Source organism: Cricetulus griseus, chromosome 2 (genome assembly GCF_003668045.3).
Source record: "Cricetulus griseus strain 17A/GY chromosome 2, alternate assembly CriGri-PICRH-1.0, whole genome shotgun sequence".
In the NCBI taxonomy this organism is placed as follows: domain Eukaryota; kingdom Metazoa; phylum Chordata; class Mammalia; order Rodentia; family Cricetidae; genus Cricetulus; species Cricetulus griseus.
The window spans coordinates 394242812-394258016 of record NC_048595.1 but is presented as its reverse complement, the minus strand read 5'-3'; the positions used below and the strand labels follow the sequence as shown (position 1 = coordinate 394258016).

General features: G+C 52.1%; 1 protein-coding gene across 4 annotated transcripts in view; it reads left to right on the top strand.

Annotated features, from left to right (window-relative positions):
* The window catches only part of Rapgef3 (Rap guanine nucleotide exchange factor 3), a 31424-nt gene extending 16502 nt beyond the window's left edge, over window positions 1-14922 (top strand). For all 4 annotated transcript variants that reach the window (XM_027396414.2, XM_035440849.1, XM_035440847.1 and 1 more), the window contains exons 16-30: window positions 192-351; window positions 439-521; window positions 1072-1111; window positions 3403-3484; window positions 3808-3954; window positions 6611-6708; window positions 7088-7213; window positions 7298-7479; window positions 7700-7790; window positions 7902-7952; window positions 8785-8872; window positions 9214-9278; window positions 10449-10503; window positions 10613-10684; window positions 12016-14922. In XM_027396414.2, the coding sequence (XP_027252215.1) occupies window positions 192-351; window positions 439-521; window positions 1072-1111; window positions 3403-3484; window positions 3808-3954; window positions 6611-6708; window positions 7088-7213; window positions 7298-7479; window positions 7700-7790; window positions 7902-7952; window positions 8785-8872; window positions 9214-9278; window positions 10449-10503; window positions 10613-10684; window positions 12016-12134 (1459 nt within the window). In that variant the 3' untranslated portion in view covers window positions 12135-14922. The remainder of the gene's footprint in view (window positions 1-191; window positions 352-438; window positions 522-1071; window positions 1112-3402; window positions 3485-3807; window positions 3955-6610; window positions 6709-7087; window positions 7214-7297; window positions 7480-7699; window positions 7791-7901; window positions 7953-8784; window positions 8873-9213; window positions 9279-10448; window positions 10504-10612; window positions 10685-12015) is intronic.
* The last annotated feature ends 283 nt before the right edge of the window (window positions 14923-15205 follow it).

Genomic DNA, 15205 nt, shown 5'->3' with positions numbered 1-15205 from the left:
GCCCTAGGGTAGTGTGGGTAGGGGATGGGATGGTGTGCGGAGGCGAGGGAAGGAATCCCTATCCAAGTGACTGTTGTAACCCTTCCCTGGTGCCCTGCACATGCCTGGCCCAGTCGGGCCCTGCCCATCCTCTGCTCAGGTGTGACGGGTGGCCTCAGTGGCATGGTGTGGTTCCCTTGACTGGTGCCCACCTTCCATGTGGAGCCAGCAGAGCCTGCTGGAGGCAGCGAGCAGGAACGAAGCACCTACATCTGCAACAAGAGGCAGCAGATTCTGCGGCTAGTCAGCCGGTGGGTGGCCCTGTACGGCCCCATGCTCCACTCAGACCCCGTGGCCACCAGCTTCCTCCAGGTACCTGGGAGTGCAGCTGGGCTGGCTGGGGTGCTCATGAAGATACAGCCTCAGCCATCCCAGGGTCAAACTCTCACCCTTTCACAGAAACTCTCAGACCTGGTGAGCAGGGATGCCCGACTTAGCAACTTGCTGAAGGAACAGTGGCCGGAGAGGCGGCGGCACCACAGGTGACCCTCTGACTGAAGTCCATCTGTCTTCTTTGTGCAGCACGGGTTGAGCGGCTGGCACTGGTTCATCCAGGGCTTCAGTCTAGGCTGCCTGCTTATGTCAAGTGTTCTTGTCAGCCCCCATCCCATTCCTACATATGCTGCAGTCATTCATCTGCTCATTCTATATGTTGAATGCACCATTTGGCCGGTTACTATGACCTATGATACCAATCGACCCCTTTGAGTTTACCGTATTTCCCCCCAGACATCATGGGGGCAGCTGGGTTCAAGGGCGAAAGGTCATTCAGATCCCTGGAGCCTGTGTCTTCCCCTCCTACTGTGTCTCTCCCTCTTACTCCCCCTCCCTCCTGGTCCCTAGAAATCACAAGCCAATCAGGTCTTAAGCACATCTCGCCCCATGCCCTGCCCTGTGTACATTCCTCAGGGTATCCCTTTGAGCTTCTGGGGAGGGCAGGATGGGACCGCTGTGGACACTGACCCTGGGAGGCATCCTGCCTACAAGGGTCCTCAGGGGCCTTCTCACCTCCTCTCTCACTCCTCTCTGCAGGTTGGAGAATGGCTGCGGGAATGCATCTCCTCAGACCAAGGTACCTACCCTGCCTCATTTCTCCCTCTGCCTGGCCCAGCTTCTTCACTCTGCTCCTCCTGCTTCCACACCCAGAGGGTCCTTGACCTGTGACAGGTGCATCAGGGAGGTCCTTTTCGAGAGATACGAGCTTAAGGGGACAACTTCATCCCTTCCCTGGGGGTGGGGCTTTTATTCCTTTGGGTGGTAATTCATGCCGGCAATTGTAGCTAGGAGGCGAGACAGGTGGCTGGGTTCACCGCTGAGACCCAAGGGTTTCTGGTGGGTGGTATTGTAGGAGCTTAGATGGTATGATGAGACTGTCCTAGGGGTCCAGGTGGCCAGCCCACTCCCAGCTAGGGCTAGGGAGGGCTGCAAAGTCATGACTGAAGCTAAGATTTGGTTGAAGAGCATTGGGAGAAAGGACTGGTGAGAAGGTAGGATGGCTTGGTCGTGGGGAATGATACAAGGAGAGAACTCAAAGTCAGTACCTTGACTTCAGCCAGCCCTGCTGCCCAGAGGCTCCCACTAGCTCCTTCCTGATATAGTCAAAGCTGGCCTCACCTCAGCTCCGGACCTTTGCATTTAGCCTTCTGCATGGACCTTTCCTTGGTTGCCCCTTTACCTTCCTGGATCCTTCTTGTTCTGAACAGAGTAAGAACGTTGCATTCCATTTCCCACTGGAGCATCCCAGGTGTCCTCTCTGGTTTCTTCAAAGCACTCTCCCCTTGTGAACTGTTTCCTTTGTTTGCTAAGAGACCTTGACTGGTTGCCTCAAACTTTTTATGCTCAGGGGTCCCCTCATCCTGCTCCTTCCTATTCTTCATGTCTGCTCTTCTGAGACCAGGCTCCTCCCCTCACTCCAGTTGTATGTTCCTGTCTGTCACATCCCATCAGGATGTCAGGTTGAGCATGAAGGGGCCTCTACTTGTTTTACATACTGCATATGGCTGGATCACCAGCCCTGTCAGATGCAATGCTAGATGATGGGTGGTGTGGCCTGTGGGTTCACAGTCACTCGCGGGCCCAGAGCTGTGAAATAGTCTCCTGATGTGTGAAGTCAGTGGAGCCTGAGAAAGCAAGAGGAGAAAAGCCAACTTTCTGATTTACTGTGAGGGCTTAGAGAAGTGACGCTGGAGCTGAGCTGAGGACAAAGAGGGCCCCAGGGAGGAGGAGAGGAGGCCAGGAGGGCTGGCAGGGACCAGAGTGTCTCCTCCTAGGGTCCCAGCTATGGACCGTTGAGAGGTTGAGGAGACAGTCATGACTTCTGTCCCTGGCTCAGTGTGGCTCTGCTCAGGTGGGTTAGAGGAAGTGAGTGGCTGCACCTGGGGGGTAGGGGGAGTTTGGAGGTAGGGAACTATTGTTAACAGTTAAGAGGCCATCCTGGGTGGGAGAGAGGGCACTGGGGACACATTTAAATGAAGAAACTACAAGCTCTGGGGAGTAGGGAGGGGCCTGAGACCAGAATTGCAGAACGAAAGATGTGAAGGCAGGAGGAGGGGACCCCTGGGTGCAGAAAGTTTGGGGCAATGCATCAGGGATGGGGATGTAAGTTTAAGGTTAGGGTCCTGGTGAACCCAGCAGGTGGTAGCATTTTAAGCATCATCTATGATAAGGGGGCACTTGTCATGGGGACTCTGAGGAAGCTGTCTAGGAAAGGCGGGGGCAGGGGAGAAGCTCCTTTTAGAGGCAGAGAGAAAATGCCAGATTTGGAGAGAGTGTAAAGGCCAGATGGGTTCAGGTTAAGACAGCTCATCAGGAAGGCTATCTGGCCTTGGCAGCCCACTCTGTCAGGACAGCTCTTGCAGAACAAGGACACAGAGAGGAGCATAGCAAATTTCTAGCCCTGTAGCAGTTGCTGTGTGGCCTTTGGCATATTTCTTAACATCTCTGAGCCTCACTTACCACATCCATAAAGTGAGGATTAAAAATACTTTCCCTCCAAGGACTACTGTGCATATTTCAGTGCCCAGAACAATGCCCACTTTGTAACAATTGCAAGCTGAGGGAAGGAGAGAAGAAGAAACTTGGCCCTGGCATTTTTATCCCACAACAGCTCTGGCCCTGTTTTATGGAGGTGGCTGACCTTCCCCCCATTCCTCCCTACCCCCAGCGGATGACTGGCCTGCATTTGACCTCTGTGTCTCCTCAAGCCTGGCTCCCTGCCCTCCCTGGACTTAGATTCATGCAGCCAGCAGAGCCCCTTGGCAGTATGATGCTTCGGGGTCCCTGCTGGTGGTGACAAAGGCCCTCCATGTCCCTTCCCTGTATGTTGTCTCTGGCTTCTGGAGCCCTATCCTTTTTCCCTCTCAGGCCCGAAATGCACCTGTTTGGCTCCCTAGCCAGGAGGAATCCCTCCCAAGCAGCACTGGTGCCATCCGAGTTGGGGACAAAGGTGGGTGACTGAGCAAGTCAGGCTTGGACCGACATCAACATTGTTGTCTCTGTCTCCCTTTCTGGCTGTTGTTGTTCTGGGCCAGGGGAGGACGTGGTGTTCCTCAGGGCCTTTGCTATAGCTGCCAAGCAGATGGGCCACCTGTGCCCATCTTTAGGCCCCGGGCTCCCCATTGGGTTTCAACACCAGCCTAGTAGACTTCTCTTTAAACCCCCTTTTCTGGCCTATGGGAGTCCTCCAGCTGCTGATCTGTGGGCCCTGCTTCTCATGGGGTGGGGAGACCAGGCACCCACTGGTCCAGCTCAGCCCTTCCTCCTCTCCAGTTCCCTACGACATCTGCAGACCCGATCACTCGGTGGTGACCCTACAGCTGCCTGTGACGGCCTCTGTGAGAGAGGTGATGGCAGCTCTGGCCCATGAGGATCACTGGACCAAGGGACAGGTGCTGGTAAAGGTCAATTCTGCAGGCGGTGAGTTGTGTCTCTGGATCCCGACTCCACCCTGGGAAATTCACACCCACATGCTTGAATTCAGACTGTTACATGTTGGTGCCCTGCACTTGTGGTAGGATTACCATATCTCCTCTGGCTGCTTCAGGAGCAATGCTCAAGACCCAGCTGGTTCTCTCATTGGCTGTGGCTCCCGGGGCAGGGTGTGTGAGCTGTGGGTTCATCACCTGTAAAGCACAGCTAATGAAATGCTGCTGCGCCTCTTAGAGGATCTGTGAGAACTAAATGAGAAAAGTGTTTGGAACGGTGTCTGATATGTGCCACTCTTACATACTCGTTTATTCCTACTCACAATCTCTCAAGAGGAAATTTTATCCTGTTTTTTTTTTTTTCTCTTTTTCTTTGTCTTTTTGAGACAGGGTTTCTCTGTGTAACATCCCTAGAGGTCCTGGAACTACTCTGTAGACCAGGCTGTCCTTGAACTCAGAGATCCACCTGCCTCTGCTTCCCAAGTGCTGGGATTAAAGGTGTGCACGGTTTTTTCAACCATGGAAACAGGAGTTCAAGAGAATTTGGCGAATTCCCTGAGCTAATGATGTTAGTGAGCACGTGGCGAGCCTTTGGTTTTAGGTAGTCCTCAGTCACTAAGTCACTCAGCAGATTTCCTAGTTTGCGTTTTGTTTTTGTTTTTTGTTTGTTTGTTTGTTTGTTTTTTGTGATACAGTGCGATCTTTGGGGAGGCAAATGTACATGTCATCTGACATCTTATCAGCCCATTGTGAAGGGAAGCGAAGAGACTCAAGGCAGGAACGAAAGCAGAGGCCATGGAGGAGTTCTGCTTACTGGCTTGCTCCCCATTGCTTGCTCATCCTGCTTTCTTATACAACCCAAGACCACCAGCCCAGGGTAGTGCTGCCCACAATAATCTGGGCCTCCCAGATCAATCATTCAACAAGAAAATGCCCCATACACTTGCTATGGGCTACTCTGACAGAGGCATAGTCTCAAATGAGGTTCCCTATTCCAAGATGATCCTAGCTCGTGTCAAGTTGACAAACCAACCAGCATAGCAAACATTTTAAAAACTAGTTTCTTTTTTATAATTTTATTTTTATTTTATGTGTATGGGTGTTTTGCCTAAATGTCTGTTCTGTGCACCACCATACATGTGTTTGATCCCTGTGAAAATAAGAAGAGGGGGTTGTATCTTGTGAAGATGGAGGTATGGATAGTTGTGAGCCACCAAGTGGTGCTAGGAATCGAACCCAGGTCCTCTGGAAGAGTAATGAGTGTGTTTAACTGCTGAGCCTCCTCTTCTGCTCCCACAGCAAGCATTTTGTAGTAGCAATGTGTTAGGTGCTTGGATTACTACAGAAACTGTGACAGATCAGTGGGATGGTGACAACATAGACTGGACCCCCAGAGCTATGTGAGAATTCCAGTTTAAGCTCTACCTAGCTGGGAGACTCTGGGCCTCTCTGGGTCTCCATTTCCTTGTCTGTTCAGTGAGCATTATCCCTGTACTGTTATGAGAACCTGCTGTTAGACTACAGATACCCATATTAAGGCATGTAACCCAGAGTCTAGATCATCTCTGCCTAGACTATCATCTAGGTTATCGGGATCTGCTTTTGGAGAATTTGGTATGTTAAAAAAACATTGTTATCCTTGAAAAGTGTAGCCTGGGCCTCATGGCCAGACCCCCCTCCCCCAGTCAAGGAACTGGGGTTATCAGGGAACTGTGGCAAGGGAAAAGCCCCCCTCCCTGCTTCAGGAGCTAGCAGGAACCAGAGCACACCTGTGTGCTCAGCTCTGGGAAGCACTGCCCTCTGATGGTTACCTGGTGAGTTACCACTGACCAAAGTTCTGGCAGTTGTTTTCATACCACCTATGCCAGTAACCAATGCTCTATTACAAATCCCCCTAAGTGTACATTTGCTTACAAATTACATATAAAAATCACATCATCTACATGTGATTATAAAGCGAAACACAAACTAGAAATACAAAACAGGTGAGAAAATGGATTAATTAAATAGAGGAGCTACTTGTCTCAACACACGGGTAGTCTTGTAAGTCACTGGCCAAGGGCCTGGAGACTCGAAGACACAAAGCCTTGCCCAGTTCACAGCTGATGAATGTAACAACAAGAGGTGTACAGGGTGTTTCCTAATTGTCAGAGGGCCTTTTTATATGTTTCTTTTACTTGCAACAGCCACACTCCTAAAAGTGGCCCAGGAAGCCCGGCGTTGGTGGCGCATGCCTTTAATCCCAGCACTCGGGAGGCAGAGGCAGGAGGATCTCTGTGAGTTCGAGGCCAGCTTGGTCTCCAGAGCAAGTGTCAGGATAGGCTCCAAAGCTACACAGAGAAACCCTGTTTCGAAAAACAAAACAAAAAAACAAAACAAAACAAAACAAAAGGCCTAGGAAATAGTTGGGGTGAGTCCTAGGGTCTTCAGTTGATGAAGGAAGAAACCGAGAGTCCTGGAAGTTGAGGCCTCATCCAAGATTGACCAGTCTCCGTGCTGCCTGAGTGGGCATGAGCACCTGTGTGTTTAGAATCTCTACTCAGCCACTGCCAGAAGACGAAAACTCTCAGAGAGGCAGGGGCCTCCAGCTGGTCTCTGGCCTCCCTCCAAACCACCTTTCCTCATCTCTGCCTCTGTTGCCTTCGCAGATGTTGTTGGCCTGCAGCCAGATGCCCGTGGTGTGGCCACATCCCTGGGGCTCAACGAGCGGCTCTTTGTTGTTGACCCACAGGAAGTGCATGAGCTGGTAGGGACAGGCAGGTTGCCAGGGCCTGGAGAGCTCTGGGAGGCAGAGTGGGTTCTGGGGGAGGGCCATGGGGAAGAGAGGGAGGTGTTCGGCTCTGGCTGCTGCTCTGTCTTCACAGGGAAGCGGGAGGGACGGCCTCAGCATCTGTACAGGGTCCAAGGGGAAAGAGGGGTTACCCTAATTCCGGACCCACAGGGGCTCAAACTGGAGTTCCGGTGTGAGGGAGTGGTCAGTGCAATGACCCCTCAGGAGAGCCCATTTTCCAGCCGCCACAGACCCAAGAGTCCCCTCCACTTGGCGTGCCCTGTCTGCCCACTGTCCCTCTGAACACAGGCAGGGTCCCAGGTCCTCCCTGTGTCTGAGCGCTCTTCCCCTGCAGACCCCACACCCTGAGCAGCTGGGGCCCACTCTGGGTTCTTCTGACATGCTCGAGCTAGTGAGTGCCAAGGACCTGGCAGGCCAGCTGACAGACCACGACTGGAACCTCTTCAACAGGATCCACCAGGTGCAGCAGGTAGAGCCGAGGAGGGGGGTCTGGACCAGACACCAGGCCTAGCCTGCTGACCTGGCCTCTGCCCCACCCACCCAGGTGGAGCTGATCCATTATGTCCTGGGCCCCCAGCACCTGCGGGATGTCACCACCGCAAACCTGGAGCGCTTCATGCGCCGTTTCAATGAGCTGCAGTACTGGGTGGCCACTGAGCTCTGTCTGTGCTCAGTTCCCGGCCCCAGGGCTCAGCTGCTTCGGAAGTTCATCAAGCTGGCAGCCCAGTGAGTGCCTGTGGGGACATGGGGTGTGTGTGTGGAAACAGTGGGGTGTGTTGCCAGCCCTGTGGCTACCCCTTCTTAACCCCTTTCCAGTGTTGCCCAATATGCCTTCTCTTTGTTCCTGGGTCCCCAGAGCCTTTGCCTCCTAACCCACCCACCCTGCAAAGGCAGCACTGGGCTCATGGCTGTTTCCTCTGAGGGTATCTGGGTCTTGTGCTCACAGCCTCAAGGAGCAGAAGAATCTCAACTCCTTCTTTGCGGTCATGTTTGGCCTCAGCAACTCTGCCATCAGCCGCCTGGCCCACACCTGGGAGGTAGGTCTCCAGGAGGGTCTGATGCCCAGGCCAGGCCTATGCCCTCCTGGGGGATGTCCAGGGTGGCTCCCTCTTCCCAGCCATGGCCCCTCACATGTCTCGTGTTTACAGCGTCTACCCCATAAAGTACGGAAGCTGTACTCCGCCTTGGAGAGGCTGCTGGTAAGTGCTTGGCCCATTTCTGCCATCTTTGGATGCCGGTTCTTAGCCTTTCACAGTTTTCAGTGCCCACCTAGGGCCTGGATCCCTCTGGCCTGTGGTTGTGGAAGCTGGCTGAGGGTATGCGGCATAGTGATTGGGGCCTTGTGGTATACTGTGCCCTTGGTATTCACGTAGGGGACATTCGCCCTAGATGTGAGACTGTAGCAGGTGGGGTGGGGTGGGTGAGGGGCTGTTGGGGGATGCCAGACTCTAGCTGCTCTGCCCAGGGGTTCAAGCTGATGGCCAAGCATGACAGCAAAGACAGGACTGAGGTCTTCTGCTCCTTGAGGTTGTGAGCAGGAGACCCACTGTGTGTCATACAGAAGGGTGTCACTTTCCCCTCCAAGATCCTCAAAGGGCTTGCAGGCTGAACCTGTAAGACAAAAGTGAGGAATTAGTCAGTGGCTGAGCCTCCTGGAACTTTGGAAGGCTTTGTAGAGTCTAGAGAGAAGAGCACCAAGGTCTTTTCAGCCTTGGGAGTTCTCAAGAGAACTGGTCACTTCATGGGATCCAAGGGGTTCAGGGAGCACACCCACCAGAGAGACAGAGGCTGAGAGAGGTTCCCAGAAACCTTCAGGCCTCTGTGACTAATCACCATGGAGATTCCCTGGGGGTATTTGGAACTTAGAAAGCCAGTCCTTGTCCCCTTTTGGCCCCACAGACCCTGTCTCAGTGAGATCCTGTAGTAGGGGAGGCTGGCTTGGAGTTTCTCTGATATGGCCTGGGACCCAGGAGAGGATGGGTCTGTGCCATCAGTGCAGGACTCCCTCAGGGCAGGTTTTTCTCCTCACAGGACCCCTCATGGAACCACCGAGTTTATCGATTGGCACTCACTAAGCTCTCCCCTCCTGTCATCCCTTTTATGCCTCTGCTACTCAAAGGTAGGACTGGTGTTCTCCTCTCTGCCTCCCTCCCTGGGCTCATTTTCATGTCCCCTCAACACTCAGGTGATGACAACTGAAGGGCTGACATACAGGGAGCACGGAGCTAAATTAGAAGTTGACAAGCCGAAAGAAGAGTTAGGACAGGAACATAGTAGGGCTGCTCTGAGGGCCGTGATTGAAGTCCAAGAGATAGATGTCAGGAGTTTCGATGGCTCAGAGGCTGCTAGAGGCTGAGGGTGGGTCAGGCCCTGTGATCCCTGTGGTTGGCCCCTCACCTTTCCTGGAATGCAGGAGAGGAAGGAGTTTGGGGATCTATAAGCAAAGTCATCCCTTTGTAGACATGACCTTCATCCACGAGGGAAACCACACGCTCGTAGAGAACCTCATCAACTTTGAGAAGATGGTAAGTTCGAGGAAAGTGAGCTTCACCTTCAGTGTGGGTTGACAGTATGACATGGGGAGGGGTCAGGGGTGAGGCAGTGTGACAGTTGCCTGGGAAGGGTCAGGGGTGGGAGTCACAGCTAGAATCTGAACCTAGGTGTGTGTGCAAGTGACCTCAATATACAGGAGGCTGAGGCAGGAGGATTCTGAGTTTAAGAACAGCCTGGAAATATATATATATATATATATATATATATATATATATATATCCATATCTATCTATCTAGATATATACCCGTATATATCTAGATAGATGGATAGATAGATAGATAGATAGATAGATAGATAGAGACCTTGTTTCAAAAAAGTGGAACAGAATATTTGTTAAATCATTCCTCCGTTATTCCAGTGTGCACTGGAAGGTCTGCCTTCTATTGGAGCTACTGGGATGACAGCCTCAAACATCACACTGTTCAATAAGAACCCTTTCTAACCCTACTTTATCTCTTAGCCTCCCCTAATCTGTCTTCCAGCTGCTGTGCTGTGGCTTTTATTTCTCTTTTGGCTTTTTTGAGGGCCCACCACCCAGCTCCCAAATAACTCACACACAAAGGCTTGCTTATTCTTAGTTATGAGTGCCCGACCTTAGCTTGGCTTATATCTAGCCAGCTTTAAAAAAAAAAAATTAACCTATCTAACTTTTCCCTCTGGGATTTTATCTTTCTTACTATCTACTTTCCTTTTTACTCTGTAGCTGGCCCCCGACCCCCCTCCTTGTTCTCTTGCTCCCTGCTTGTTTCTCCTATTTACACTCTCTGCCTGCCAGCCCCGCCTATCCTTGCTTCTGTCTTGCTATTGGCGGTTCAGCTCTTTCTTAGGACCATTAGGTGTTTTAGGCAGGCAAAGAATCAGCTTTGCAGAGTTAAACAATTGCAGTGTAAACAAAAGTCACGCATCTTCACACCATTTGTTTAGATGTTCCCCAGCATAAACACACATCTTAAAATAATATTCCCAACACTGCTGCCTAGCTCCTACTGAGCACCTGGGTGTGCTGGGTTGAAGCAGCCTTAACTGTCTTTTATAGATCCCTAGGAACATGGTTTAAAAGGGGGCTTGATTCCCAGCTTCCCATATGCAGGCCAGGCTGTGGGCTCCCAGGCCAGATCTCATGTCTTTGTGTCACCCACAGCGAATGATGGCCAGAGCCGTGCGAATGCTCCATCACTGCCGGAGTCACAACACTGGTAAGAGGTGACCCCCCCCACACACACATACCTGGGTAAGAGTCCCTCAGTTCTCCCAGGGAGGCTCAGCATGGCCTTCTCCCTGACTCGCCCCTTTCACCCTGCCCAGTGCCTCTGTCACCACTCAGAAGCCGAGTATCCCACATCCACGAGGACAGCCAGGCATCAAGGATTTCCACATGTAAGTGATGGGACAGGGCTACTGGCAGGAGTTGGCATAGCCAGGGACAGAACTGGGTGCTTATGTTCAGCCCATTGGCACTTGTGTGAGACAGGTGCCAATGCTAGCCCACATTAAAGAGGAAGTTAGTGATGGAGGAGGAGCTCTCGTGCTAATTCCAGCCTAAGTATCTATCTAATATGAGTTGTATGTGGTTAAGGGATAGTCATGACATACGGTTTGTAGCACAGTGCCCATCCCGTGGTCACAGATATATCCACACTGATAATAAACTGAGCCTTTGGCTCAGTCCAAGTAGAACACAAATGATAACTTGGTTCTCTACTGTCTACTCTCTCTCCCACAGTGGCCACTATTTTGTGGATTGATTGATTGTTATTTGAGACAGTTTTACCTCATAGCCCAGGCGGGGATTCTAAACCTGGGCCATATTTTGTGCTTTTTTATTTTATTTAAATAGTCTTATCTTATATCCACATGCTTCATACATATTATAATAGACTTCTTTCAGATTTTATTTTTATTTGTGTATGTACGCACATGTACACGTGTGTAGGGATGGGTGCACACACATTTGTATATGTGTATGCACCTGTGTAGGGGTCAGAGGACAGCTTTGGGTGGTGCTCCTCAGGCACCCACCCTCTCCTTTTTGTGAGGCAGGCTGTCTCACTAGCCTGGAACTTACTTAGTAGTCTAGCCTGGCTGACTGGCTCCAGAGATCTGCCTGAGTCTACCTCACCAGCAGGGGAATCATAGGTGCTTGCTGGTTCTAGGGTTTGGCCTCAGGTCTTCGTGCTTACAAGACAAACAGTTCATATCCTGAGCCAGCCTTTGGTTATTTGTTTGACTTTTTTGAGCCAAGTCTTTGCTGGCCTAGAACTTGCTATGTAGCTTAGGCTGGCTTCAAACTCATAAAGATCCCCTTGCCTCTGCCTTCTGGGCTCTGGAGTAAAGGCGTGCACCACTATGCTTGGCCATTTTTAATTTTGAAAGTGGGTCTTGGAACTCTCATCCTCCTGCCTCGGTTTCTGAAGCTCCAGAATTATAAACACACACCACTAGATCCAGCCTGCTCCAGTTCCTTTTGAACTAGAGGAGGGGCAGTATGGTGAGCTCTTGGGGGTCATTTTTCTTCAGACTTTGCAACCACTGTCCCCCTGAATCTGGTGGGGAGAGATGCAAGGACATTAGTGGGGGGGCAGGGCTAGTGTTAAGAGGATGCAGGGTGTGGAGTGGAGGCCCAAGAGATGGGGCTGCTCCCTGGAGAGGACAAGGGTGGGGTTGGTGAAGTGGTGATGGTGCCCCCTGATGGCTCTCCTTTCCTCCAGGCTCTGAGCAGTCCCTGAGCACCCGGAGTCCAGCTAGCACCTGGGCCTATGTCCAGCAGCTGAAGGTCATCGACAACCAGCGGGAACTGTCCCGCCTCTCCCGGGAGCTGGAGCCATGAGGAGGGACTGGGCAGAGCAGGCACTTCTCTCAGAGAAATCCAGAGCCTGTGGGGCCCAAGAGGTTCAGAGGCCAGCCACGGCTGGGCAGGGCTCTCCGTGGAGAGGACTCAAGGCCCTGGAGTGGGCAGTGTAGAGGCAGCTGTCCCCTGTGATGACTGTCGGCTAAGGAGATCTTTGATGTGGAACTGAGCTGGCCACAAGGCCAAGGAAGAGGGGACATTGATGCCCTGGAGTGGGTAGGAGGAGCTAGGAGGTGCAGAACTCTGAGGCTCGATAGACAGCTCTCCCACGAGGCTTTTTGCACCATCTGTGCATGCAGCTGTGCCGCTCAGTGGTCGCCAGGCCCTGTGCTTGTTTTCCATAGGGGTCAGAGAGCTCACATCTGTATGATGTGTGTGCACAGGGTGGGGCCTTGCCTGGGAAAGGATGGGGAGTTCTGCTTTTCTCTCCACATATCTGAGATAAACAGCTGGGTGTAGGCAGGGCTGTTGCCTAGAGTGGTGGTCCCTGTGGCGCTGCATTGTTCCCATAAATTAACAAAGATATGTGTGTTCTACAGCCTGGGTGTGTGGCAGGGAATGGCCGGTGGAAGAGGAGGTTGTCCCTCTGGGCGCAGAGAGCAGCCCCAGCACCTCGGGCTGGCCTCCAGGAAAGCTGACTGTTGCCCAGATGGGCTACAGTGCTGTCCCGGACACTCTGGGGACCATCAGCTCTGCAAAAAAAAGATAATGAAAGTCCAGATGCAGCTAGCGTCCTCTACTGTCTCCTTCCCAGCCCTGCTTCCTCTCTCTGCCCTTGATCCCGTTGGGTGTTGTGTATGCTGAGCAGAGGCCTCAAGAGGGTGAGGGAAGAGGCAGGCAGAGGAAACCAACCGAAGCATAACTGATTTCCAGGAAACATGAATTTATCCTTGGGGATGAGTTGAGTGTTCCCCACCCTTACATCCCACCCCGCCAGCACATATTCTGTGTTGGTTAAGGACCTCTTTTCCCTGCCTCTTCAGCACCTGCCTGGGCAGAGTTTTGTGCCTGGAAACTCCATGCCAGGATGCCACCCTCTCTGCTCTCCTTGTTGGCAACCTGAAAGAAACCCCACAGCCTCCACCATGACCCTGAGTAAACTCCAGGGCAGCAGCACTCTCGGGCATCTAGAGGAGGTGCCTGCAGCAACAGGGCAGCGGGAGGCAGCTAGGGCAGTCCTGTACTTGTCCTGCAGGTGCAGCAGCTGGATCAGACTTGACATACTCCGTGCACCACCCCAACCCCCACTCCCCGGCCAGACTCCTCAGCCTGAGGTTACAGATGCTGTGTTAGCTGCTCCCAGGAAAGATCCAAGCTGTTGGCAAGGAGACAGCACATGGACATTACACCTCGGGTCTAATGAGCCTGAGCACACCAGTGTGTGTGCTTTGCCTTCATTTGTCCAGCTGTAAAGTGGGTATGATATAGGGTTGTTGGTAACAAACAAGGCAGCAGGTCTTGCCTCCTTCAGAGTGACTGTCACAGTCCTGTATCCATGACCTAGAGGACAAGCCGCATCTTCTGGAGTGGAGTCTGAGACAGCTCTCAGGATGCAATCAACTGGTGGGATGACCAAACCAGTTCTGTTGCCTGTGGGCAGGGAGGGAGGATCTGAGGGAAGCGTCCAGAGCTGAGCAATCATGAGTCCAGGCCCAAGCATCAGTGAGTCAGGAGTCCCTGAAGCTTTCTTGTCTTCTAAGCCCATTGTCACTGTTTCAGTCGAGGCCATGCCAGTCAGTCTCAGCCCTTTGCCATCTTCGCAGACTCCAGGGTGAAACCAACCCAGCGATGAGACAGGCTTTGTCCTTCACCTGCTTTCCTTTCTTTCCCTGGTCACACTTACCTTCTGACCAACATTCTGGGCTCCTTGTGGGTCTTCCAGGTTAAACAAGCTGCAACTTCCCAGATGCTCTACCTCTGTCTACCTGGACCTCTTTGAGCCTGTTGGGAAAGATTCTGGCAGGAGAACAATGCCCTGGAGACACAGGGGACACAGACTGGGGTGTGGATGTATGAGGGAGGTCACTGCCTAGGGGACAAGGGGCTGAGGAAGAGTCCAGGCTCCTGATGGCAGTCTCCTGATGTTCAGGCAGAGGGCGGGGACGGTGCTCCTGCTCTCTAGCTTCCCAGGCTGTGTGTATATGTGGGTGGTGGAGGCTCCTGAGGCCAAAGTAGGAGGGGAAGATCACAGGCTTGTTGAGAAAGACTGAACAAGGGAGGAGGGGACCTGAAATCTAGCCTTTAAAAGACTTGTTACCTAAAGAAGTAGAACAGAGGGTGTGTGTGTGTGTGTGTGTGTGTGTGTGTGTGTGTCTGTCTGTCTGTCTGTCTGTCTGTCTGTCTGTCTATCTGTCTGTTGAGAGAAAGCAGCACGGAATGGTCATTGCATATGTCTGTGACCCTCCCTATCTCCCTATGGTCTCTCTAAAGGCTATAGCCACAGGTTAGGCCAGCCAAGGACTTCAGCAGGGGAGGTTATGCCTCTCTAGCAGTGCAGTGCCTGGTGAAAGGGTAGAAGTTGGAGCCAACCCTCCCCTGTCCTTCAAGCTTTATCACCCTTTATAGGAGGATCGGCACAAACCCGTGACCAGCTCAGAGTTCAGCTGGGTGGAAGCAGGCCTGCTTTCACAGTCTTCTTGGCTCTATGTCTCCAACAACCCTGAACCGGATTGCACTCTGCTTCCCAAGTAGCAAAAATTAGACATTCTGATGTTGCTGTTATTCATGAGATTTTGTCAGGATAATAATAGTCTGAGATTTGAATAGAGCCTCTGGCCTCTCTTCATCACACTTTCACATCTACGATCTTATTTTTATCCTGGTGACAGAATAGGAACTACAGGTTATTTTTTTTACCTTGTTTCATAGTCAGAGGAACTGAGGCATGGAGAGATTTGCCTAAGGTCACCTAACGGCTTAATGACAGGGTGACAGTGCAAAGTAACTCCATAAGTACCAGTCATGTCCCTGGTGTGTCCAGTGTCACCTCCCTGAATCCCATTTCTTCTGTAGGAATAGCCCAGGTATAGAGTCCCTGTCTCTGTGGCTGG